Here is a 25,867-nt window from a genome sequence, read left to right on the forward strand (position 1 = left end):
AGAGAGAGAGAGAGAGAGAGAGAGAGAGAGAGAGAGAGAGAGAGAGAGAGAGAGACACACACAGTATATAGTTTACATTTGAGGTGGGCAGTGTGTATACAAAAAAAGTCAATTTATACTGGTGGAAAAGTGTCTACAGCTGTTCACTGAACATTTGGAAGAGCAACAGCTGGAGTCTATTGGGAAAAGCTTGTAAGTTAAAGACAGTGTGTGAAAAAGGTGGGGGCTAAAGAAGGAGTAAGAGGTACGGGACAGAAGCTGGGAGAAACCTTAGTGGGAAAAACTTTACAGTTAAATCAACAGACTAAAATGCACAACACACATCCTTTCATCTAGTACCTATTTGCTTTGAAGCTTTTCTCTGTCTCACTCCTTTTATGCCATAAGGTCAAAAAAATAAACATTCAATTGTTAGTACAACCAATACCTGGCTATACTAGCTAATTATAACATTCCAGTGTGATTTAATGTCTTTTCATATTAAATTCTGATTGAAGAGTTACACAAAGAGCAAGTGCTGTGCAGATCATTATTTCGTCCCTTGGGGTCTTGTTTTGGAGTGTAATGATCTGAGAGCTGCCGTGTGTTTGTGTGTATGCACCACAAACTTGCTCTCTACCACATTCATCACATTACTTTGACTTCCAAACAGGACTAGTGGCAGGGCCAACACACAACTCATAATGAAATGGGTCTCAATTGCAAAGACCTAGCTAAGCTGTTAAAAATAGTGGCTGGGGGACCTTTTAGGAATAAAGGCATATCGTTCATGGCATACTGTATCGTACATGTCAGTTTGGAAACATACAGTAGTAACTCACTATAATAGTGATGCTTTATGAGACAAACGTCAGAGGGCACGGCTTAAACCTAGCAAATGTAGCACCTAGTAAATTGAGAGATCAGACTGCACACAATACATCTCTCATCTAAAAGACTTGTGCACACACGTCACATCCACATCAGACATTGATGATTTATGAAAGACTGATAATAATACCAGAAGAGAAGATAAAAGCCTGACGGCAAATTAGTGAGGCTCCCAAAAGATCTAAAACTGACAGCTTGAACTAATAAAAAAAATATTTGCATCAAACAAGTACAAAAACAAAGCTAACAAAAACACAGCTATTCTTTGTGACAGGGGAAGAACATGAACACTTGCCGAAATCCATACAATTCATGAGTGTATCATGAATGTGTGCTAAGATCTAAATGTTCTCAGACCCAGACCCTGGTCTTGACTGCCAAGACTCATGGGCTTGTAAGAGGAGAGACAATACCCAGCCCTGAGCTGTCACCCGAGCCCCTGATTCATCCCCAGCACTCCCCAATACTCCAAACCCCCTACTATCCACCTGCCTCTTATACCACACCCCAACCCAGGCTCCACACCACCCAATCCGTTTCCCTGGCCGCATGCGAAAAAGTTAAATTACTGTATATTGTTACAGTGACAAAAGTCTAAATCTTCACAAAATCTATCTTTACAAAAACCTTCTGAAATGACATGGGTCTTAAACCATGTCCAAAGAGACAATGCTGTTTGACTTCTGTGCATAATGTGTTTTACTCCCACTTTACTTGGAACACATGAGTACAGTAAGTAGACCTAGTCAAAGTGGATCTCTCTTAACATAGGGAGAGAACACCTCTTGTCCCCAGCCTCAGTGATGTTCCATTGCGATTGAGATTGTGTCTGATCCCTCCCATGTCATAAATGGATTGCCTATGCAATGAGACAGAATATACAGTATTCATTCCCGTTCCAGAGGGAGAGCTTGCTTGTCTCATCACCTCTCACACTGATCCTCCTCCGCCTTCTCCAACCTACACAATCAACTTTGCATTTCAAATTTAAGCAATTGCCCTGGCAACGCAACACCACACACACAGACACACACACACACACACGTTGCTGCAGCATTTTCAAATGATCAAAATAGTATATTGAGGGAAACAGATAATTTATATAGTACCTGCACAGTATGTGACAACCGGTTGAATATTGAGGTGGAAGGTTTCCCCCTACAAATGAATATGAATTTTGAGATTACTGTAATAATCAAAATTAAGTTAATAATAAATTAACTGAGTTCATATTTAGACATCATGTGTGATCATACAGTATGTGGGAGTATATTACATGATTGTATGACTGATCATATCACTGAACCATTTCTACCTTTATGCTTTTATGTTCTATTGATGAATCTCTAAGCTTGTCGGCTGATGTTCAGGGCCAGAACGACCCTGACAACAGTGAGTCCGCTTGCACCACAAGGTCTGATTAAGTGAAGTGTTATGTGAATGTTATGTACTTAATCTGTTGATAGCAATTGACATACGGAGTGCATCATCAATAGGCGATCGTGTAATTCTAGAATATATAAGATGTGTCCCTTCCTATTGGAGGTTGGACAGTTTCTCTGCTGTCATGCTGGAGATTGTTCCCTTGTTGCAACATGATGCAACTCGATTGTAATAAACCTATGTCAATGAACTGAGGAGGAGAATCTTGAAGAACAAGTGAGAGTGAGAGAGGAGGAGAGGTGCAGTAGAAGGACAGATGGAGATACCTCTTCTTGACAGGAAAGGGGAAGCCAGAAGGATAGAAGAAAAGAGATTTCTTGTGTCGCCCTGCCAGGGCCTCGCTGTCCGAGTGCGGGCTGGTGGGACTGAGGGGGCAGAGAGGGAGAGGAGGAGAGGATGGAGGAAAGGAGGGTGGAAGGAAGGAGAGAAAACAGGGGTTTCAGGGGTTTTCTCACTCCACACCTTGTGTTTTGCTTTTACCTTTCCTAATTACACTTTGGTCAAAAATACTGTGCATAACCCAGCTTTGGTCTGATTATATACACTGAAGCAATGCAACCAAGGTGGCCTTGGCCGATAACAAATAGCCTCCGGTGTAGGAGCCAGCCCAACCCTATGCACTACTCCACAGGTTTCATATGTAGTCAAACCTACCCCTGCACCCAAAAAACTCCCCCAAAATCACTGGACTATGACCTGGCCCCCCACTGTACACCCCAACATATCAACCAGGCCTTGTGTCTTTCTAGACCACAGGGATCCAAAATGGCCTTTTATTAGGAATTCTATTTCAAGCCCAGGCCAGCAGCATGAGAGAACATGGCAGAAATAATGGGGGCTTCTGCTTTGAAAGCATCAAGAGAGAGAGAGAGAGAGCATCTCTGTAGAAGACGTGCCAAGAGGCCAGAGAGAGAGAGAGAGAGAGAGAGCTACAGTTCCCCCTCATTGTGATAGTCATGTTTACATTGGAGGGGAGGGTGTGTAGGGGTCAGGAATCAGGATTTGGTCTGTTTGCCTCTGCCATTGATGAACTCCATGAACCTGCCCCCATAGCTCCTCCCACCGTACAGTAACACCCCTATAACACCCCCTGACAAGGGCTGCAGCCCAACTCTATCATCTCCCCGAAGTGTGCACTCGTTCACTCCCCCTCATGGATTTTAAAAGCATGGGATTCGTGAAAGCAGAGTTACCAGAGTACCAGTCCTTTTTAAATCCATGAGGGGCAGTGGACTAGTGCACATTTCAGGTAGAGAGGTGGAGAACAGGGCAGCAGGCCAGGTCTCTTCCAGGCTAGTGAGGAAAAGTGAGGCAGATAAAAGTCCATGGATGTGGAGTTATAGAACCTAGATTTCATCTGACACTGAATAGTGAGGAATGTAAAAATTTGTATGACTGACCTCTTACTGTATGTTGGGCAAATAATTTTCCTAACATATTTTACGAATGCATGGCAAATATGAAAAGAAAGCTTATCCATACCCAAAATGTTAAGCCATGGCAGTTTCTTTGCTCATGTATAATTATATAACACTTTCATGATTTAATGGGATGGAAATGCTGCGCTCAAGGGTTTTATTACTTCAAAAACTAGGTTGACACTTGTGTGCATTCCTCCTCATTCTCCAAAGGGCTAAGAAGAACAGTGATTTTATTGTGGGAAATTATACAAAATATCCCCTCTGTACACACCTGGCACACAAACATCCTACTTCTGAAGAGATTAACATATGGAGTATACAGCATTCCTCTTGCCGCCTAAGTAATAATGCAGGAGGGTCAATTCAGCCAGGCATCATCATGGGGCGTACAGCTTTATTGTGCTATAGGGTGCTCGTCCAAACACACATTCAACCCAGAGTTTCACTCTGCTTCATTTAAGTGTTCTTGGACCAGGGGCACTCCGCTCAGATTATTACTGTGCTATTTCAGCTTGTCAAAACAACACCACTGGAAACCACTCAAAGGGGCCAGTTTACAGAAATTAACCTATATGGATTCGCTGTTATAGCCTCCCATAAACCTCAAGTTGAAATGCCTTGTACTCCTCTAAAATCATCTTTAGAGGAGTTCTAATTTAAAAAAGTGTAAACTTCTGCAGCTTTTCTTACCTGGGACCGGGTGAGGAGGGAGGAGAGGACGAGGATGACGGGAAGGCAAACTTGCGAGACGCCGCTGAGAATTCACCGGAAGAATCCACCAGATCTGGCATCCCTGGTGAGGTGCTCACTGTCTCTGTGATAACTAGCTCTGGGTCTAGGATGAAGAGTTCATCCTGAGATATCTCTGTCACATAGTTCAGGTGTTCCTGAGGGGAAGAGGCAGAGAATGCTCACTTACTGTTCGCTAGTGGTACAGATGGTATGGGCCATTGTTAATGTTTTTCTCTGTTGATAGTTAAGCAGAATAGACTATTCTGCACAATAATTCAATTGTTGTGCATAATGGCACACACTGTACTACACATACCTGAGCACGATCAATTCTGTAAAACCGATCTGCAGTTGTGGCTAGAAAGGAAATTAAAAAAGAGTAAATGGCATGTCAGAGTACTATATACACAATTGCAAACTCACTTACTATCTTGTTGCTTCAGAAAATGGCTTGATTTTGTACACACACACACACACACACACACACACACACACACACACACACACACACACACACACACACACACACACACACACACACAGACTTTTAATGAGGCCAGAGGGATGGTTATTATGCGTGTGTTTGATCAAAGCGTTGACCTGATTAGACCAGTGCTCTGAAGCACACCATGCTTTTGCCACCAGTAGTTAAATGAAGGAAAAGATGGATAACCAGTGTAATAAATAGAACAAGCAGGAGTAAAGGGGGCATATCAAAGGGGGCCAGTGACTTGGGACATACAGTAGAGAGAGGGGAGTCACAGGGTGGTGACTTTAAATGACCCAACATCACAACACTTCTCAGAACATGTAATTCTGTAATAATCACTGTAGGGTTGGGCCGGTGGAAGGTATTACTGCTAGCATACAGGGTACAAGCTTACACCGGTATAATTCCCACCATATAGTCCATACCATTATTTTTTCTACTACACCCGCCAAGCACAGGAGCCGACGTTCATTAAATTAATAAAATGGCATACGCAACGAGCAAGGCATTATCAGTGACACTGTGGAAGATGTTGAGCCTGCACCATTTTGGACTCAAGACAGATGACAAAAGGTAGGGAACTATAATTTCTGGGGAAGGAATTCAGACACACAAAATGCAGAGTTTGTGTGTGTGGCAGGCTTTGTGTGTGTGGCCAGTTAGCATTGTTAGCAATGTAGAGGCTAGTCAAAGTTATGTCGGTAAAAACAGCTTTTCAAATGTAATTCAACATTAACTACAAAGCACCTGACAGAATACCAGCTTGATTACCTTTGTTAATTGAATAGGTCACTAGATTCAGTTTGTCCACAGGCAGTAAAATACCAGAGGAAAACTTCTCCTGTCAGAGTCTGCGTATAGATAGGCCTATACTGGTTTCAGAATTCTGATACTGGCCCTACAAAGCTAAAGTCTTAACACGTTTTGGCTGTACTCTTCAAAGGAAATCAGTCTCACCCCAGCAAAGAAACTGGTAGAGGAGAAGTACAGTAGCGAGTGGAAAAAACTATTCTGCCCTGTGAATGGCTGTGGTCTAGTGATCAAACAATTTCTTCTACAGTCAGATGATGATTTCCCAGTCAGCAGAAATTTGACAAAAGTAACTCCCTCTCCCTCTACTCCCCCCACACCTCCCTCCACTTCCAACCACCCCCCAACCCAGTTTTGTTGGACTGTGCTGGTAATTAAGATTTGAGCTGCCATTTCGTCTCAGCCAGTGGAAATTAGTTCTCGCTTGGCCCAGTGGGAAAAGATTCTAAGAGAGGTGTGAGTTGGATTTAAGTAGATGAGCCAGGCTTCTTTATCTTTATAACTCTCCATCAAACATGGCAAGAGAATGACCCCCTCTCTTTGCTATACACATAAACTAAATTCAATGTCCGCCATAGCTTCTGCTGCATCATACATACATACAGTGTATGTTTCAACAGCTTAGTTAGAATGTTCACGTTAGACTAGCATTCATCAAAACAGTTAGCATTTTAGTCTTCACCATACATCGTCTATGGACATGTGAATGCGATATTTTAATAAAAACTGTATTACCTACAAACTTATCTCAGGCGTGATGCAATGCTCTGGGACATAACCTGATGGGACCCGAAATCCGCATCTTAATTGGTTGTGCATCAATTGCTGTAGGTCTGACAAAAATGGCTGAACTAATTGTTACAATATTCAGGGAAGGTGTAGACATTGGCAAGGTGAGCAGACATATGAAATGGCATACAAATCGGTTGAGAAACAGTTGAGAAATTAGCGAAGGGTTAGGGTTAGGCTAACGCCGACTGCCCAATATATCCCAGGAAGACTGGCAGCTAATAATTCTGGGAAGGCCTTTAAATTAATAATAAAACCAAAATATTGCTATTCCCTGTCATATTAATTTATTACAATACAATCAGTCAAATAACAACCCAGCTGGAATTCACTAGTTATGGCGGTAATCAAGGATCCTAATGTTGTTTTGAGGAGGGGGAAATTACAAATTTCTCCATGCAAGACCTTTACAACAGACTTTTTTTAGACTTTGTTGCTGTGGTTCAACAGTGAATAGAGGCTAATCTGTCCTGATTTCAAGGAGCAGCTCAGGGATTTAATCAAGCTTTGAAAAGCTCCGGTAAAACTAGGCTGGAGATGTTTACACATTGCCTTTTTCCACACAACTATCACTAGTTCGTAAGTGAATTAGCTTAGCATTGAGAGAACAGTAGCCTTCAGTTATACACCATCCTATCAGTCAACTAAGTGATTAAAGATAATCATTGGGTGTTCCACTCCTGGTGTTCCACCAACTGATGTGCAGCGTGAACTGAGTAGAGCCTGTCAGATTCATAACAAAGAGCCTGGCTATAATAAGAAGAATAAAATGTGTTAACTTGAACATAGCTTTTTTTCACAGGTGATGTATCTTTGTCACCTTTGTCTCCTCAAGCTGGATTATTGTATTATTATCATCTAATGGTTGGACCTGGAGAGGCCTACAAGCCACAGTGTCTCGCACCTACTGTGAAATTTGGTAATAAAAAATATTCAGGCTCCCTCAACACCATTTTCATATCAGGCTAGTTTGGGAACCGCTGCTCTAGAGTGAGGCGTGTGTGCGGAGTGCTCCAAGTCTGTCATCGAGAGACTAACTTGAACAGAACTTAAATTTGCCACATAGTGTTTGTCCAGCACATACTGTAACTAGATAAGATTTATGAAATAGAGCATGTACTGGAAATGCCCACAGATTCACAAAGGACATGCAGAGTATCTGACATTGTCATTATAGAGATATATCTGTATCTATCAATTTATATGGTTACAGTATAGATCATGAGCAGAAATCTCAACATCCCCATGGAACATGTACAATTACGTGCAAAACATTCAAAGCAAATTTAAGTGATATTATTAGATTAGTGCTTGTTACAAAGGTGGTGCATTGACTTATGCTCCTTGCACCAGGGCTGTTGATCTAAATTTGGCACACCGGGTTCATCTTCCGCTTGCTTTAATTGAACTGGCAGATCCCATTTCACACAACACATTTCACAGTGCACTTGGTGTTATGAAAATACATTCCCTGTAAAATGGTAATGATTTGTAGAGAGGAATATACAGGATATGCATGTAGATTAATTTCCCTATTTTCAGTCCTTCTATACAAATATACATACTACCTGTGTTGTAAACATTTGGCACCACTGTAATTTCAAGCAGTTCCTACTCCCTTACATAAATAAATCTATGGCTAAAGGTGATATTGCAATTCATTTTATACAACATCCATCCTGCCTATAATGCACTGATCCACAAATGACAAAGTCGCTGTTCTAATATCAGGTATAACTTGACAGGATACACCATGAATGAATAATTCTGTGATAATTCTGTGGTGAACGAACCAAGCAAAATGCAACATTACAAAAGGTGTTGTGACAAAGTTTCCCACTGACAAAGAGCAGATTATATGGAACACTGCCTTGAGGAGTGATATGGGTCTCTAAGAGGAGGCAGCTAAAAGTGGAATATTAAACGATAGAAAAGTTTCTGGATAAATACTAGCTCTTCATAGGAGAAGTGGTACTTACAGTCCAAGAAGCACCACTTTGGCGAAAGCTTCTGCGAGGAAAGGGTCTTTGATTTAGCTCCATCATCCTCCTGAGGAAGAAAAGGCACCAATGAGATTAGTTCCACAGCAGCCTGGCTCTATACACTCAACTTAAATGGGACTGGAAGGCCTTGACTCTGTATTGTCCAACTTACTGGTCCATCAAAAAAATCAGCAGACTGATATATTAAAAAGCCATTTTTTTGCTGGATGTAGGGCAAGGTTTAAAGGCTAGAGTCTTGTGTTCTGACACAGGCTTTTTTTGACAAATGTAAAATACTTTTCTGGGCAGTGAGATCTACTGAGGGGTCTCACAATCAATTCAATGGACTTAAGAGGGCAGGTGTTTTGCACTCTGTAAGCCTTGGCCTCAGAATCCTTACCCCAAAGACCTTACAATCCCTTCTACCTTCTATTCTATGCATTGGCTGAAGTACTTTACCCAAACCTTTACAAAAGGTACCATAGTTGAATGACCTGAGTGTTATTTGGCACAAAATGTTGACACTACTCCTCGGAATTTGATGCTGAATATAAATGTAATTCAACATTTCAAGGAAAATGGGCAAGATTTCCTTTAAGAAAGTTTTCTGTGACTATTCATTACTCAGAGTGTAAGGGGCATGTTTGAACATGACTCATAGGCAAGAGTGTAACTCATTTCCCATCTGAAGATAAATTTGACTCATCCTGACCTCCAAAGGGACCAACCAGTAGGATAGCTAACAGAGAACATACCGTTATGATGCATGCACTGAGGAGCACTTAGGAGTCACAATAAGAGAAACACACTCCCACACACGTAAACAAAGAAACATCTTTCATACAAGGTAGCCAATGTAAATGTCGCCAGACTTTTCTGGAGTGACAACTGGGAACCCAAAATACATCCAACCACCAAATGACAGATTTGGTAAAGTGGAGTGCTCCCTTGTATTCAGTGAAAGTCTGATTAGCCAAAGCCATGGAGAAAAACCTTGCTCTGTTACTCCTACAGTGCAATATCTACTAATAGCTGGACTTCTGCAGCCTTTTAATCAAAGTCAAACATATTCTTGATTAGAATCTCTCTCTCGCTCTTTCTCTCACATACATACAGTACGCACGCACTCACACACACACACTTTCATGCACCCTCGCGCATGCAAACACACAGACAGCGCAAAACAAGACCACACATACACACACACACACACACACACACACACACACACACACACACACACACACACACACACACACACACACACCATGCTTAGGGGCACTGAGGAACAAGGACAAAAACTCTTCCCAGGGGCACAGATTTGGGGTCTGTATTGAGGGGAACCATCAGGGCAATTACAGAAAGGCAAGAGGAAAAAGGGTCTCCTTAGTCCAGCATCTATTATTGAACATTTCACATAACATAGGCAGTTAGGTAAGTGATATCACAGAGGAGCTGTGCATGGACATCTAAAGGAGGGGCTAGGGTAGGTGGGAGGAGTGTGTGGTTATCACTTGAGACAGAGAGTCTGGGTTTCTATCCGCACCTCTCACTTCCTGGTTATGCAACTAACAGCGTTTTTTTTTTAGCAAAATAAAAACGTTCTAATAGCACTGGGTCATGATACTTGAATATTGATGGAACTAATTTGTTTTTTGCCAATGAGGACTTGTGCAGGATTAAATGCCTGTCCTAAACAGGTCAGAGCATTGTATTTCTTGCTTCATTTCTTCAAGAGTTTAAAATAACATGGAATAGCTGATCAAACACACTTACAATCTTACTCGCATGTTTATTCCAAAAATAAAACAAGTATTGAGTATTGAAGCTGCAGCACTCTCCTGTCATTGCATGTATTTTTAATACAACAGGGACAAGTCTGACAGTGTCATATGCCCACACGTCTTCTTCAGACTGTGTATGAAATATTCAACCTGGTACAGTACATTGATGTTACATGGTTAGCCTCATCTTTGTATTAGGACTAAATTTGATTTCAGGTTGTTGTTTGCTTTGTCTATGAATCTGTGCTCTGAGGGAGGTTTTTGTTTCTGGAAATGTGTTGTTTTCAGACTTGTTCCCTTCCATGCCACAGGCTGCACGGCATGCCTTTGTTTTACCAACCTGGAGCACCAGTCGTTTGAAGGAGGGATGAAAGGAGATGAAATCCTGCAAAGAGCCCCAAAAACACTGTCAACCCAAAGAGGGAAACTCTCTGACCCGTTATATGCTTCTACTTTAAGTGAAATCCTCACTTATCAAAAGAAAAATAAGAATTGTTGTCATTAAATTATTATGACTGGTTTTGAATTGCAGACAATTGATTGAATGTGGTGAGAGAAAACCCATTCTCTCCTGTCTTATGACATGTGTGATGCTTGTTCTATGTTTGCTATGAGTCCATAAAGTTTTTTTTCTAACCACCAGTAATATTGGTATTTGGTGGTGCAAATCTTATTGAGTGATTTAATGACAGTAGCGGATTACACAAATTACAGAGAGGCAATTACCATTCTGAACTGCATTGAGTCGTGCCTTTATTAGTGGCGGACAAACACTAAAATATCCTTTAAGCCTTTTCTTATGACATGAGCTGAAGATAACACACACATTGTTGGAGAATCTCAAACGAGACAGAGTCACAGGCATTTAGTGATTGTGTTTAAAATAAGGAAGAATAGAATAATCAAAAGATTACAAAACTGTAAATCAGTACTGAGTACTGCTAATCTCCAAATAATTTCATGCACTATTTAATTCCTTGGGTATTTCATCAAAAGAAACAGAGAGGGGGCAGGGTGTAATCATTTGGCTAAAAGTCCGGCCCCGATTCAAAGATTCACAAATAACCACACATGCAATCTTTTTAAGTCCTTGAGACAGGATTGTCGGTGGAGATGAGTGATCATACACCGACCTAGAGAGTCATTGCTCTTTACATCAGTGTGCTCCTCCCTCCCCATTCTAAACCGCTCTTTTACTCTCTCACGACTCCATCACAATGATTTCCTAATCCTCCTCCCTCTTTATCTGGTGTCCCATCTACCTCCCCCCTTCTACCCTCCTTCCTTACCTCTTGTAGTCTCTCGATATGGGAGCGGCATGTTTCCAAGTCGCTGTCTCCCGGGACAACAATGAGGCCCAGTGGGATAGCTAAGGGATAGAGAGAGACAACAATATGCTGTTACACACCCCTGCAGGCTATGGTATGTGATCAAGTCAGAAAACACTGGATCTATATTCTACAGCCACGTCCACAAGTAGCTCATACACACAAGCTACAAGACTCATTAGGTCAGTCAGTCCATTTATTAACTCAGAAGAGAAAGAGAGAAGGCAGCTGCACTCTGCAACAGTACATTAAAACCACACTACATGATAAAGAATGTTCATCCCTGTCGTATGGACAGAACAGACGTGAAAGACTACAGGACTATTAGCCCAAGATTTGTGAATTGAAGAAGTGTCTCTCCGAGGAGCAGCAAGTTTCCCAGGCAGAGAGAGAGAGAGGCAGATTTCTGAACAGAGGAATGTGCTGTTGCCTAGCAACCTTGGAACAGTCTCTCTCTAATTCAATTCAGCTTCCTTTTCTTTTTTTCTTGCTCTTTTGCTGTTCCCACTCTGCAACAACGGAGTTGTCTAAGCTCTTTTAAGGTGTCAGGCAAGCAAGACAACTGCCTAACCGGTAGCAACCACATGCTTTATTTTTGGATCACAGATGTAAGAATAAGTCTGTTAACCTCAGCTGTGTGACAGCCAACATTGTTTGTACTACAACAGCCATGTGAAAGATCAGGGATCCAACTTGATTTAACCTTAGTGACTCTGGAAATAGTAAACATACAATAGCCCTTCTCGAGTTAAGCCAAACAATGTACAAGGCACAGAATGACTGTTCATGTTGATGTATTTGCTCCCACCTACAATAACTGTATGAAGTGAGCATGGACAGTCATATCAAAACAGCCTTGGAGAGGCAATACAATCCTAGCAAGCATGAGGCTGCATTAAAAAGTATTGACCGATAACATTTTTTCCCTCTTTATTCATACAGTGGGTGCATTAAGTTACTAAACATAATAATTGTTTACTCCAGATCACACATCACAGATGATACATAAGATCAGATGAAGTGTAACTAGGCTTATGCTTGCCCATCATTTATTTTTGTTGCATACTCTGACATCTAGTGGTGGAACATTAAATTAATACAGCGACTGCATCTTACAGTATGTATTCAGGAGAGCAGTGTGACAAACTAGTTTCTGGATCTCCACCAATTATGCCTCAGCATGAAGCATGAAAACCTTTGGAGAAGTTTTGTGAACCATTTAGTGAAATCTATGTCAGCCATTATAATTGGGATAGCACAGTAAAAACTAATAAAAAAAAAAAACATTTCCTTCATACTTTAGTTTAAACTTTGTTGGAACTATTCTATCTAACAAGGTCTAGCTGAGTTTAGTTTCATTAGAGGCAAGACAGCATCACACGTAAGGGAGACTACAGCACTCCAGGCTAGTTTCCATCAGTCTGAGTTTTTGTTTGCAAAGGATGATCATATGCAACTTCACAACCACCCAACTTCAATGGCAGCAGCCTTCAGAAGTCCAGTCCAAACAACTGCTACCCACACCAGTTTGAGACAAAACAAAAAAAAAACAGATAAACAAGCTCCACAATTTGGGGGAATGTGTTAACAAACAGTCTGGGACACTGTCTGGAACAGTTTGGAGGGTGTGTATTTGAGAACAATTAGTTTGGAGATGAGGGGTGTGTGTGTGTGCGTGTGTTTGTGTATGTGTGTGTGGCCCTGCTGTGTTCTGGAGGTGATTACCATGTTGTCCTGGCACAGGTGCTGCCTGCGACTGTAGAACACTGAGCCACAGACAGAGACCCTCCTGGGCCCCAGGGCATCAATTAGCGACAGTAATGAGCAGCTACCTCATTAGCACCTCCTCACACACTTGATACCCAGCCAAAGTCGCATGCTATCCCACACCGCATGATAAACTCATAGCAATAGAGGGGGTTGATGGGTATCAGGCGGATGGGATGGCAAATCTGGGGCCAATGCCCGCCTCTCCTCCTCCCCTTCCAGGAGAAGCCAGGAGAAAATGAAAGACTTCAATCTCGGTGGGGTTCCTGCTAAGTACTGTATAAAAGGTACTTCCTTTTCCATCTGTAATTAGCAAGGCTAACTGATAGCTGCATCCTTTATGGAGCGACCCAGCATTTGATGTGTCCTTCAACATTTTGCAATAGATATATTTGTGCTAATGTGAGGCTGACAGTGACAGAGAGTCTATGCTGTCCAAGTGGAGATTTAAAGACCATGATAGCATTTTACAGTACACACATGGTATCAACATTCTTAGTGACAGACCACAAAGATGGTACAAGGACACATGGAATATCATTGGGTAATAGCTCAATTGGGTAATATAATTGTCAGCTGGCTCAGGAGACTTACAGTACAGTGGCATTATGATAAGATGCTAACTCTCTAAAAAAAACCTCATTTTAGAATTTAACCAAATCTGCAATTGAGTAGTAGGCTTATCAGTTCAATATAATACAAATAAATCTCACTTTTTATGAGATCACTATGAGACACTTAAATGAAAATAAATCATGCTTTCTTAGAGATTACTTCATAAAGCAGTATTCAAACACTTGATTATTGCATTTTTGCAAGTCCTGGATAGGAGTCATCTATGTAATTATTGAGTTGCATTGGACAGAGATTAAGTACTTACAGGCCTCTTTGAGTTTTTCCTTGTCGTAATGCAGGGCCTCGTAGTCATGCATGCTGATACGGTTCACACGGATCCTTAACCTCTCTGGGAAGGGCTGCTGGCTGAGGGAAACATACGTATGAGGAAGTGGTTTAACATAATGGAGGTGTTGGGAGGAGGTAATTTGGTTTAGGGACTGATTAGACATGTGGGAGTAAATTGTTTTGTTCCAGATATTAAGATATTATTTAAATCCTCCAAAAAGTATAATTCCAGAATTTGGGATAGTCTGAGATAATTTTTACAAAAATAACATGACTGATCACAATATGTTTTTTCCAAACTACAGTTCATGCTATTTTCCATATCAATTTGCAGATTAGAATGGGGACGTCAAAGATAAAAAAGTTTGCTGTAAATAAATTAAGGTACAGTAGAGTACCTCCAACCAACGATCTCTGACAACCTGAGCCTCCAGTCACAGGAGCCTGAGCTCAACAGAGATTCTCCCCCTACAGTTTGTCATTGTGATGCCTTCTTGGGGGATAATATATTCATGAAAAAAGTTGTGATCTGTGACGAATATGACCTGTTCACAGTGTGTGGGAGAGTTGTTGTCTAACCATCCTCTCAAAAGGAAAAAAATGTATCATGAATAAAGTTTGGAAGGCCATAACTTAATCTCAACTAAAATAGCTAGTGTAATAACCACAATAATTGCAGTTTTCCTTGGAAATTTTAACCCTCAGAATGGAGGATTCATAATGTCCCCTAGTACGGCAGCAAGTCAATACATAATCGCTAGACGAACAGCAGAATCAACCAAGTATGAAATTAGCAAAACTGTAAAACTGTCAACTGGCTGTATTTAAACCCCGGCTTCCCATCCACTCATCGCCAGATCGTTGTCTTACATGTTAGTCTCGCTCTCGGCCTCTTAATCTTACAGATACTTAGTCTTTGTGTTTGTACTCTGTTTTGATCATACTCTACCTGCCCTGCCTGCCCTATATGCCCGCCTGCCCAGTCTGTCTGCCTATCTGCCTGCCCTACCCCGTTTGCCATTCCCCCCTGCTTGTCCCTCATTAAATACCTTATTATCTGTGTGTCTCTGTGTCTGTGCCTGGGTTCATTAGATCTGACCGTAAGAAAAACATGAGTAAAAAAAGATAATTTCATAACCAAGAAAATAAATAGGGCTGTTTACTCAGATAATACATCTTCGGTTCTCAGCCTGAAGATAAACCATAACTGAGACTACTCAGTGGAGATTTGTTGATGACTTTGACGAGTGCCGCTTTACATCTTTATGTTTGTTTCTCCTTCTCTGTGCCTGTGTTAGTTTGCATGCACACGTCTTTGTCAAAGCTTCAGCCCCCCCTGCAAATGACTCCCACCTTGTTTAACCTGTCAGTTTCAGGCACCACCACACGCCACTTAAATCACACATCTAGACATTTTAGAGCAACCTTCGATGCTGTCGAGGACACTAACTTTGACTAGTGGATTGCATTCAAAACAACTTCCACCTCCTCTAGCACTAACACTTGACAACAGAGCCAACTCAGAGGCAGCTGAAAGGTTACAGAAAGCATAGAAAGTCTCCAATTGATTCACGAGTTCCCAACACCTGCCATTTCGGGCCTCTTTTCGAAACTCGACAATACTATATACAACCCCTTCAACGCTAGCATGTACTACTTACTCATTAAGGAGTGGTATGGAGGTTCTCCTCTTGGTCTTCTGCACCATGTTGGCTTGGTTTCTCAGGTTTATGTGGATGACGGAGGGTGCCAGCTTGCAGGGCTCCCCGTCAACCTGCATGGGAATGGACTTGTAGGTGGTGAGGGTCACCTCCCGGCACTGGTTCAGCCTTTCGCCATGACCCCCGACCTGCAGTGTTGCCTAAAGAAATGGGAAGTAGGAAGAGTCAACGAAGAGACGAAGGCTTTGAATAAGGAGAAAACAAATGAACTACGCACTGTATACAGTGCGTAGCTCATTTAACTAATAAATGAACTACGCACTGTGTCTTCTTTCCCACCCAGTCATGTACAAACACACAGAGACAAACAGACAAATAAGTTGATGAGGAAATACCAGTGAGGTCATAGTGAAGCCAATAACTTCAATGCAGCCATCGTCATGCCGTTGGGGCTCAAAGTCATGGTGGTCACTTGGGTTGCCCCATGGCATTGTGCCAGCGCAGTATCTGAAACACACACACACAATCACCAAAAGTGTAGCGACTAATTGATGCCAGTGGCCTTGGTTTATCAAAGCACTGTTCTTATACAACCAACCCAACACTGTTGACCTCAATAAAATGCTCAGGCTAATTTGCTTACAGATAATAATCAGAATACTAAAACCTCTGTCTAGCTTATAGTTACAGTGACCGAGTGAAGTGCAGTGCTGTACCACTGCATGAATATTTGATTGTACTGAGTAAGACCACAGAATCAAATGTAACCCATTTATCATTTAAGAAACATAGTCAGAGGATCAGAGCTGGAGAGAGTTAGTTGATGTGTCTGCTAACCTGGGAATGTTGAGGAACACCAGACACTGCAGCTTCAGATCCTGAACCTTTGAGGTGAGGTCGGTCCCATCGCACTAATAAGAAGGAGAAAACAGATGTGGTGACTCCATTTCACATAATCAGATGTTCCTGCTAGAATTCCCACATGCCCTAGAGAACGAAACCCTTCAATGTGGTAAAGTCTGTGACTGACACTGAAGACCAATTCTGACAGGCCTAACGCGGGAGCGCAGGGCAAGGTTGTTAAGATCACACGTTCCAAACGGAACCCATGCTCATCTTGGGATCGACTTCCTATTTCGTAAGAACAAGTTTAACTGTGTCGAAATGCCTTTGAATATTAAACTATAACTTGTACCCCTTGCGGAATACTGTCACACAATCAGAGCAAAAGCCGAGGTCTACAGTATACATTATGATTGTAAGGGGTCAGTTCAACTCACCACGACCTTGATGTGTTTGGCTAGGTCTTTAGAGCTGCCCATCAGGAAGTCAGAGAAAGCTGTCTGATTGACGGGAAGAACAGAAAATAGAACTTGTTGATCAACTCAAGGGAAAATAACTACACATAATAAACTATGATGACCAATAATGCTATTACTACTAATGGTTATGATGAGGGTAACAATGACACTAATGTGATGTTGTAATGATGTAATCTGTTGTTAGTGTAGTTCTTGAATCTTATCAGACAGAGCAATACACACCCCTGCATAAAACATCTTGTTCCGGAACCTGCTGTTGAATTTCTCAGGGTTGGCCTCTGAGGAACGTAGGGAACGAAAGCGTGTCAGTTTGTCAGCAATGTGACACAATAATTTGGCGTAGATACACACAACATAATTTGTAGCTATTGATGTGAGCCGTCTATGGACAATGAAATTACATGAGCTGTCAATGGTAATAAATCAATCAGTGATATATCAATTGGTATATTTATCAATCTGTAAAATATGAATCTTCTGACCAACCTCGAGACTCGTGGAATTCGAGTGTCACATGTGCGTCAAAACCCAGGCTGAAGTAATTGTTGAAGACATCAAGAGGGAGCTGTGGAAGAATAAACAATAACCTTTTCACATTTCAAAGACTTTGTTCACTCGGGCATTATCACCAAGCCAAAATCATCATTAATCACCATACACCATGTCCTGCACAAGTAATTGGACAGTGAAGGATTTTCTCTTCTTTTGGCTTAACACTCCAAAGGCTTGGATTTTAAATCAATGCGACGTAACAGTCACCTATCCTTTCCTGAATAGGACGTGCTATACAAACAAGGTTTATATAGCACTAGTTTGAACCCTAGACCCCTTTGCAACACTCAGGATAAATATGCACACTCACAACCTGGCAAACACCCCTTCAATTCGCTATGATAATTACTGATTGTCAATGGGAAAGCATCAATAAAGCATCACCAGAAAATTCATAACAAACTCAAAATAGTATGCAATAAGGTTTTTGTATTGGAGAGATAAAGCACTCAAATCAAGTCAACGTCCAAAAGTCCACCCAGTCCATAGTCCACCCAGTCCAGCTCAACTCAAAAAAGCATCCAAATGTCCTCCAAATCCAGAATCCCAAAAATAGTTCAATTTAAAATGCAGTTCCCAAACAAGGTAAATTCCCAAAATAGAAACTATAATCCCATGAGGTACGAAGAGTCAGTCAATCCAGTTGGAGAGTCAATCAGCAATTTACAAACTTAATCTGATACGCTCACCATTATTGAAGATTGGAGGAAGTCCTTATGTGAGAATTTCAGTAATTCCCTTGAACCAGGCAAGTAATCCCCAAAAAGTGGAAAAAGTAAACACAATACACTACTGAACTAATTACTTTGAAAGAAAGAAACACACATTATCCCTTTGTTTCTCCCATTCTCCCATTTTGCTCTCCTCCATTCCATTATTCTCTCTTTCTATTCACTTGTCTGTGTATTTAAAGAGACAGGTATAATTTTGAATCTTCCAGAGTATACCACTAGGTGTGGTATAAATCACTATACCAATCAATACATGTTCCATACCATTTCTTTTTCTTTTTCATTAGGTTAAAGTAAATGTTACATTAGTGTCACATTAGTCAAATGTTACATTAGTGTGGTATTTGTGCACATACTGGTTTCACCATTCTGAAATTACAACAATTGTTATTCATAGTCCCACTATTTTAGGGTACCCAAAAGTAATGGGACAATTGGCTTGACAGGTTTTTCTGGTAAGTCAGGTATGTTCCGTCACATCATTTGTGCAGGCATAAGAGGGCTGTCAATGTCAAGTATTGATTCAAGCTTTGCATTTGCCTTTTGAGTTTTATTGGTGTCTGTCAACATGATGAACAAAGAGATGTCAATGAATGTCAGGGAAGCAATTATTAGGCTAAAAAATCTGAACAAATCTGAAACATAGCCAAAACCGTAGGCTTGCTAAAATCAACAGTTTGGAACATCATTAAAAGTATATAGAAACATCTTGTCTGCTCAAGTGCAAGCAAATGCCTCCAAATTAATTGGATGGCGCTTCATCATACAGTAAGACAATGACCCAAAACATACTGCCATAGCGACTAGGGAGTTTTTCAGGGCCAAAAAGTGGAAAGGTGTTGACTGGCCAAGTCAATCTTCAGATTTAAATCCAATTGAACATGCATTTAATTTCCTGATGATAAGATGGCTGCAGATGGCAGAGCATCCCCAGAGAATATACCCAGCGTCTGGTGGGGTCAATAGATCGCAGACTTCAGGCAGTTATTGCATGCAAAGGATTGTCGACCAAACACTAAACATGAGTGCTTAATTTGGACATTTCATAAATCTGTCCTATTACTTTTGGGTACCGTTATATAGGGGGACTATGCATAAAAAGTGGTGTAATTTCGGAATGGTCAAACCAATATGTATACCAATACCATAAAATAAAAGCTGAATATCTCTACTTTAACCTTATAGTAATTATTTGATTTCAAATCCAGTGTAGAGCCAAAAGAAGCCGCTGTATTTCAACACTAAAACTGACAATACTGTGGAGAGTCTCAGGCCTTCAAAGATTAGCACTCTATCTTACATTTACATTTAAGTAATTGAGCAGATGCTTTTATCCAGATTCCTATCTTTTGCTAATCTTATCCAGATTTCATTATATGATATTGAACCTGCAGTTGCATGTGTGCTCATTTTTAGTTCATAATGAAGTCTATCACCTCTTTACCATAGCTCTGCATGCCAAATCTGAGCTGGCAGGTTATTAACAGAGGGTCAAGCCAGGAGTCAGTTATACGTCAGGGGCTATCATAGTTGCTGTTACTCCCCCCATCCTCAGCCATAGATACATTTGTATCACTGATCAGACTGCACATCCCTCTTTCAGCCGAGCCTAGGCTTTCTCAACTAAATCTGAAAAACTGATGTGGTGTATAAACGGTTGCACATAAAGTGTAGTACATACTGTAATCAGATACACTTTTAGAACTACCGTTAAATACTTTAAAAGTCACTGAGGTCTTTTACAGTGTGTGACCAGTGATGACCCTGTTTACAATAAACAAATTACATTGTGACATTGTGCAAAGGTTAATTCTCTGGGGCTCAATGAAAACCCATGACAGTCAACACCTGATTAATGCTGTTATTACATCAACACTAATATTATGTGTACATGTGATGTACAGAATTCTGAACAACACAAAACATTACACCCGCATGCACGCATTTCACTCCCTGCACTCGTGTATGAGACGTAACAATAAACCTGAAACTTGAAACTAAATGCAAGCACGCTGGCACACATGCACACACCACACCACACCATACACGGAGAGAGAGGACGTTTTCAGATAGATTCTTGAGAGGAAGTGGACAAATGGAACTTGGAGTACTATCCATTAAAAGGACAGGACATAATAAAGGAAATCATTATCTATGTGAGGTTCACCTTGTCAGTCTGTTGCTCGTCCCTCTCCTCAAGACCTGCCTCCAGGTTGGGCTCCACCTTCAGGTTCCAGCGGTCAAGCTGGACGATGTTGCCATCTTCTACGTGAGACAGGATCTTAGACACAGGCTCATCTGTGTAACCCTGGGAGGAGGAATAGAAAGAAGAATCCTCAGTTTATTCAGAGGAGAAGACTAGGATGGCTTTTAAGATCAATGGCTCTTCACATAAGATACATGTACAATAATATCTTATTGTCTTATTGTCCAAATAATTACTGACAACAAATAGAAAACCATAATCAGTATAATGTAGCTAGACAATGTATCTAGACAATACATACAGTATGCATTTCAAGTAATAACAATAATATGGTTTTAGCACGATTTCAGACAGTTCCCCCTACAGGAAAGACTGTGGGCTTGCATTGACCAACAACAGTTCTTCAGTTTACAGTGAGTCTTGCCCTGATATGGTTGTGTTACACACCCCTCCCCAGTTGAGGGTCCTGGCCAGGTCGTTTCCTGTGCCCAGCGGCAGGACAGCTACGGCAGGCTGGGGGTTGAGCAGGAGCTGGTCCAGAGTAGACAGGATCCAGCCGACCTGTACAGGGACCAAGAGTCATCTTCTCAATATACAATGTGATGTGCTCTACTACACCATAGTCAATTACACTGACATTTCATTTATTCCATATGATTCTATTTTTGTATGGCTTAACAAACTGCATCTGCTACAAAATATTTAGTTAGTTGTTGTTCTAAAATTGCTACTGTAGATATCCTTTACAGCTCAGTGCTGTAAGACCAAAATAGGGCTAAATCATGCCTCTAACGGGCAAACATTATACAGTGTACTATTATAATGAGCACACATGGAAGGTAAACTATATTAAGATCCTAAAGCATGTTTCAATATCTATATATTGCAACAACAACAAAGCCCCTACTCACCGTCCCATCTCCTCCACACGCCAGTATCCTTAGGTTATGCACTTTACGGTACATTTCTAACCTTGGAGAGACGGATCAAGAAGAAAGAAATGAAATGGTATTTATCTGGCTGACACTCAACAGACCATGTCTGCTAACAAAGGTCTCCCACATAGTAATCAACAATACCGTTCATCAAAGTGAAGGAATCGCTACGCAAAGGCTCTTAGACTGACGGTAGATATCCAAAGCTTTTTTTAGGCAATTCAATTAGAGAAAACACTACGCCAGTGAGCACAAAGCAGTGAATTGGCTCAAAGACTAACAGATTAATGTCAAGCGTTCAGTATAGCTTTTGCTCCAGTGCAAGTAGTCCTTGCTATTTCAGATTTTCAGGAGGGGATCTAACATAAAAGGTAGACCAAATTGCAAAATGGATGTTATGAGAACACATTTTAATACAGGTAATGTGTAAATGACTTCATCATGCTTATTACCTGTGTTTTCCATTCTCTTCTGAAGGTAACAGGAGCATAGGTTCAAATACTGATACATTTGTCCCTAAGAAGACCTCAAACTTACCCATCCTTGGGCCCCCCCTGACTCAGGTCAAAAACTTGGCGAGGGTTGAGATACCACATGAAGGACTGGATAATCTTTGCTCCCTGAATGAGTTAATGAGTTAAAGCACAAATATATTTATATGTAATAATTCATCACCATCAAAATAGTAATCAAAATAACTTTTGATTCATTGACTAACTGTCTGTTGAGCATGTCTGTGCATGCGTGCGTGTGTACGTGTCAGTGCGTGCGGATGTTTCACAGGCGGCTGTTGAGCCATGCAGTCAGGAGGATTAAACTAGTGAGATGGACGCTGGCTTCGGTTGACTAGGCCTGTGCTGCTGCTGACAGGTCCAGGGAGGCTCACCTGATTTCCTCCACTCTTTGGGTTGACAAACACCAACAGAGGCTTCATGAGCTGAGAGGGGATGGGTCTGACGATGAAGGGCTTCCAGCGCGCCTCCTGCAGAAGGAGAGAGGGAGAGGGGGGAGGAGGGGAGGAGGGGAGGAGACACGTGAAGCCCTTACTGAGAAACTTGGATTATTTTGATATGCCCCATATCTATAACATTGTGTCTGATTAACTGTTTAAAACTATACCACACATGCTCAATCAGTCAGTTGCCATAACACCTTATTCTTATGAAGTGGCATGAAGCTGATATTTGTTAGACACTATCTAGGTCTCCTATGGGGGATGGTTAGATCAACAGACAGAATTGTCATCTGTGCTTGGTTGGACTGATCAATATATCTCTGTACATGTAATCTTGTAATATAAATGCAATACACTGGATGTTGCCGCTACAACTAGCATGTATTAACCTTCCTGCCTGGGTTGTGTCAACCGTGATCCAATATGGGTCTTACTGGGTCTTATAAGAGACTGCCTACATCAATAATCCTATACTATAATAATCCTATACTAATATTGACCTTTAAACCACTGTTCCACAAGATGTCATGTATTCAGTTAAATGTAAAACATATTGCAATATGCAATATACTGATAATGTTGCCCTAGGGTTGATCAACAAGTGATGTTTTCATGTCTAGTATTTTGACAATAAAAGTGCATTCGTCGGGACAACAATTCAATCTTACCTCTGCTCCCTTTTTGCTGGACTTACGCTTGAATGAGGTCCGTTTTTTCTTTTTACTTGACTTGAGCGATGTCTAGGAAAATAACAATGTGACACTAATGTAACATTGCAATTTTATTTACATAAGTAACATCTTATATACATGCAACTTTAAGTTTACTGAACAACAGATTTTGGATACATGTCTATGACGATATTTCTATGTCCTTTCAGTTGATACAGGCATACAGTTACAGAATAGATGACTACTGCCCTCTTTTGGTGTGTAGATGCTATGACAACACACACCCCACACAACCAAAGCACAGCAAACATGGGGTACAAAAGATGTGTAAAAATATTCTAAACGTTTCGGGAATAAGAGTGTTAGTGGATCTCATCCATAGGTATGTGGGAGTGTGTATTGAAATGCTTGCCATATGAAGGTAGAGTGCATAATGTGATTATGTGACAACCTACTAGAAAACAAAAAGTAACTCCAAACACTGCTATGGCTCCTAAAACCATTAGGGTTACTAAGAAGAGAGTGTACCTGAGGTCTGCGTACACGGATGATCCAGGTGGGAGGGACGATGACAGCAGCGTGAGCACCCAGGGAGCAAGCCTCCTCGATTTGCTGTAGCATGAAGCATGAGACCTTGTTGTGATACTATAGTCAGAGGAAGAGGAGACACGGCAACAGTGAGAACACATCATTCAACACATCCATCTTCATTCTAACACACTTTCAACATAGACACTGAAACACACACACACACACACACACACACACACACACACACACACACACACATACACGCGCACACACACACACACACACACACACACACACACACACACACACACACACACACACACACACACACACACACGAAGTACAGTAGCACTCAAGACCATATAGAAGACAACATGGTTCCCTCTCAGTATTTACAGTACTGTATGCAAAATAAATAGAACACAACTTACTGCTTGTTTACACCAAGAGCAGCTGATGGCAACAATCTCTTTACTATGAAATGTAAACTTCTGCTGGAAACCCTGGAAACAAAATAAATCAAAAGTACAGTATGAGGTCCCCTCCAGAAGAAAATGTTTTATGACAATTCAGTCATTGTTTAAAAAAAAAAAAAAAAGAAGAAAAGTCAAACCCTCTACATGAAGCCTGATGCAGCCCTATCTCAGACAACCTCTTAATGAGTAGGTAATGGTCGACCACATCGAATGCCTTGGAGAGATCTATAAATAAGGCAGCACAATGTTTTTTCTGATCTAGGCAAATTAACACATCATCTAAGACAAGTGTAGCAGCTGAGACTGTGCAATGACCAGGTCTAAAGCTAGATTGGTGCACATTTAGAATAGAATGGGAAGATAAAAAGGTTCTTAGCTGGAAGTTGACCGGGACTCTAATACTTTGGAAAGGCAAGATAGCTTGGATATTGGGCGGTAGTTATCTAGGTCAGAGCGGTTGCCACCTTTATGGAGAGGGAGCACATGGGCTGCCTTCCAAACCTTGGGGATAGCACCTGAGATTACAGTCAGATTACAAATATGTGTCAATGACTCAATCAGGCAGGCCGAAATTTGCAATAGGCCTGGATCAAGCAGATCAGCCGCAATGGTCAATTTTAAGCAGGGCATCTAGTACATCAAAAGTAGAAAATTGTTCAAATGAAAACAAAGATTCGCTAGTAGTTGACTGATCTCCCATCGAGTCAACTGGGGGCTGGGAGATGGAAGCACAGTCAACCGGCTGACCAGGACCACCATTTCTCTCAAATAAAAAGCCTGCCGAGATAAAATGCTGATTAAAGGCATTACTTATCTAAATCTGTAATGAGGCCAGAGTCTGACAAAACTTACTAAGGATCACCAGCAGAATCCGAGATAGCAGGAAGTAGCTTGAATTAGCTTTCTTAATTGATGAGGTGCATCTATTTTCAGTTATCTGAAAACCTGCCAATCAGCTACTGAGTCTGGTTTTCTAGCTGATTTTTTCTATGTAGAGTACATCACAACCAGAAATGTAACCTAAGCACTTAATGAGTTGGTCCAGTATCATGCTTACCTTCCCACACTGCCGACATTTCCCATCCTGTCGCCGCCGGTGGACCCAATGGTGTCGTACAATAGTGGGCTGAAAAAGAGACGTTTAAACACAAATCAATCACCAATCAACTAACTAACTAACTAACTTACTGCCAAACTTCCAAGATAACAAGTATGTGTTCCTGTTTTTGGTTATTATTGGTTTCATACAGGAGATGTGAAAATGAATAGTGAAAATGAAGAAGACACCTGCTCCTCGATGATTCTCAAGCCCTTGTGTTCCCCTAGTGGAAGACTATAAGCTTTAGTAGATATCTGTAAACTTCAATCAATTACCAAGGCATCACATCGGAATGATGCTCCATAGGCTCTATATATAGGAAACTGTAATGAAATCAGAGGTAGGGGACAACTGGAGAGGGGCCCTCAAGCGCCAGGGGAACCATCTCTCAGTGTCTCTATAACTGAGG

General features: G+C 41.2%; 1 protein-coding gene across 6 annotated transcripts in view; it reads right to left on the minus strand.

Moving 5' to 3' along the window:
- The window catches only part of dgkza (diacylglycerol kinase, zeta a), a 76,862-nt gene that overhangs the window by 15,392 nt on the left and 35,603 nt on the right, over positions 1-25,867 (minus strand). For 3 of the 6 annotated variants that reach the window (XM_083697379.1, XM_083697375.1, XM_083697377.1), the window contains 21 exons: positions 25,417-25,485; positions 24,315-24,386; positions 23,881-23,997; positions 23,350-23,421; positions 22,613-22,708; positions 22,264-22,346; positions 21,703-21,763; positions 21,239-21,352; positions 20,753-20,893; positions 17,789-17,867; positions 17,525-17,580; positions 17,261-17,323; positions 16,818-16,891; positions 16,376-16,487; positions 15,981-16,180; positions 14,297-14,397; positions 11,611-11,690; positions 10,662-10,706; positions 8,535-8,604; positions 4,783-4,823; positions 4,425-4,621 (listed from right to left, as the gene is read on the minus strand). In XM_083697379.1, coding sequence (XP_083553505.1) covers positions 4,425-4,621; positions 4,783-4,823; positions 8,535-8,604; positions 10,662-10,706; positions 11,611-11,690; positions 14,297-14,397; positions 15,981-16,180; positions 16,376-16,487; positions 16,818-16,891; positions 17,261-17,323; positions 17,525-17,580; positions 17,789-17,867; positions 20,753-20,893; positions 21,239-21,352; positions 21,703-21,763; positions 22,264-22,346; positions 22,613-22,708; positions 23,350-23,421; positions 23,881-23,997; positions 24,315-24,386; positions 25,417-25,485 — 1,943 coding nt within the window. The remainder of the gene's footprint in view (positions 1-4,424; positions 4,622-4,782; positions 4,824-8,534; positions 8,605-10,661; positions 10,707-11,610; positions 11,691-14,296; positions 14,398-15,980; positions 16,181-16,375; positions 16,488-16,817; positions 16,892-17,260; positions 17,324-17,524; positions 17,581-17,788; positions 17,868-20,752; positions 20,894-21,238; positions 21,353-21,702; positions 21,764-22,263; positions 22,347-22,612; positions 22,709-23,349; positions 23,422-23,880; positions 23,998-24,314; positions 24,387-25,416; positions 25,486-25,867) is intronic. The other 3 variants (XM_083697380.1, XM_083697378.1, XM_083697376.1) reach the window with 1 other exon arrangement.

The sequence above is a fragment of the Argentina silus genome, assembly GCF_951799395.1.
Source record: "Argentina silus genome assembly, chromosome: 2".
Lineage (NCBI taxonomy): Eukaryota > Metazoa > Chordata > Actinopteri > Argentiniformes > Argentinidae > Argentina > Argentina silus.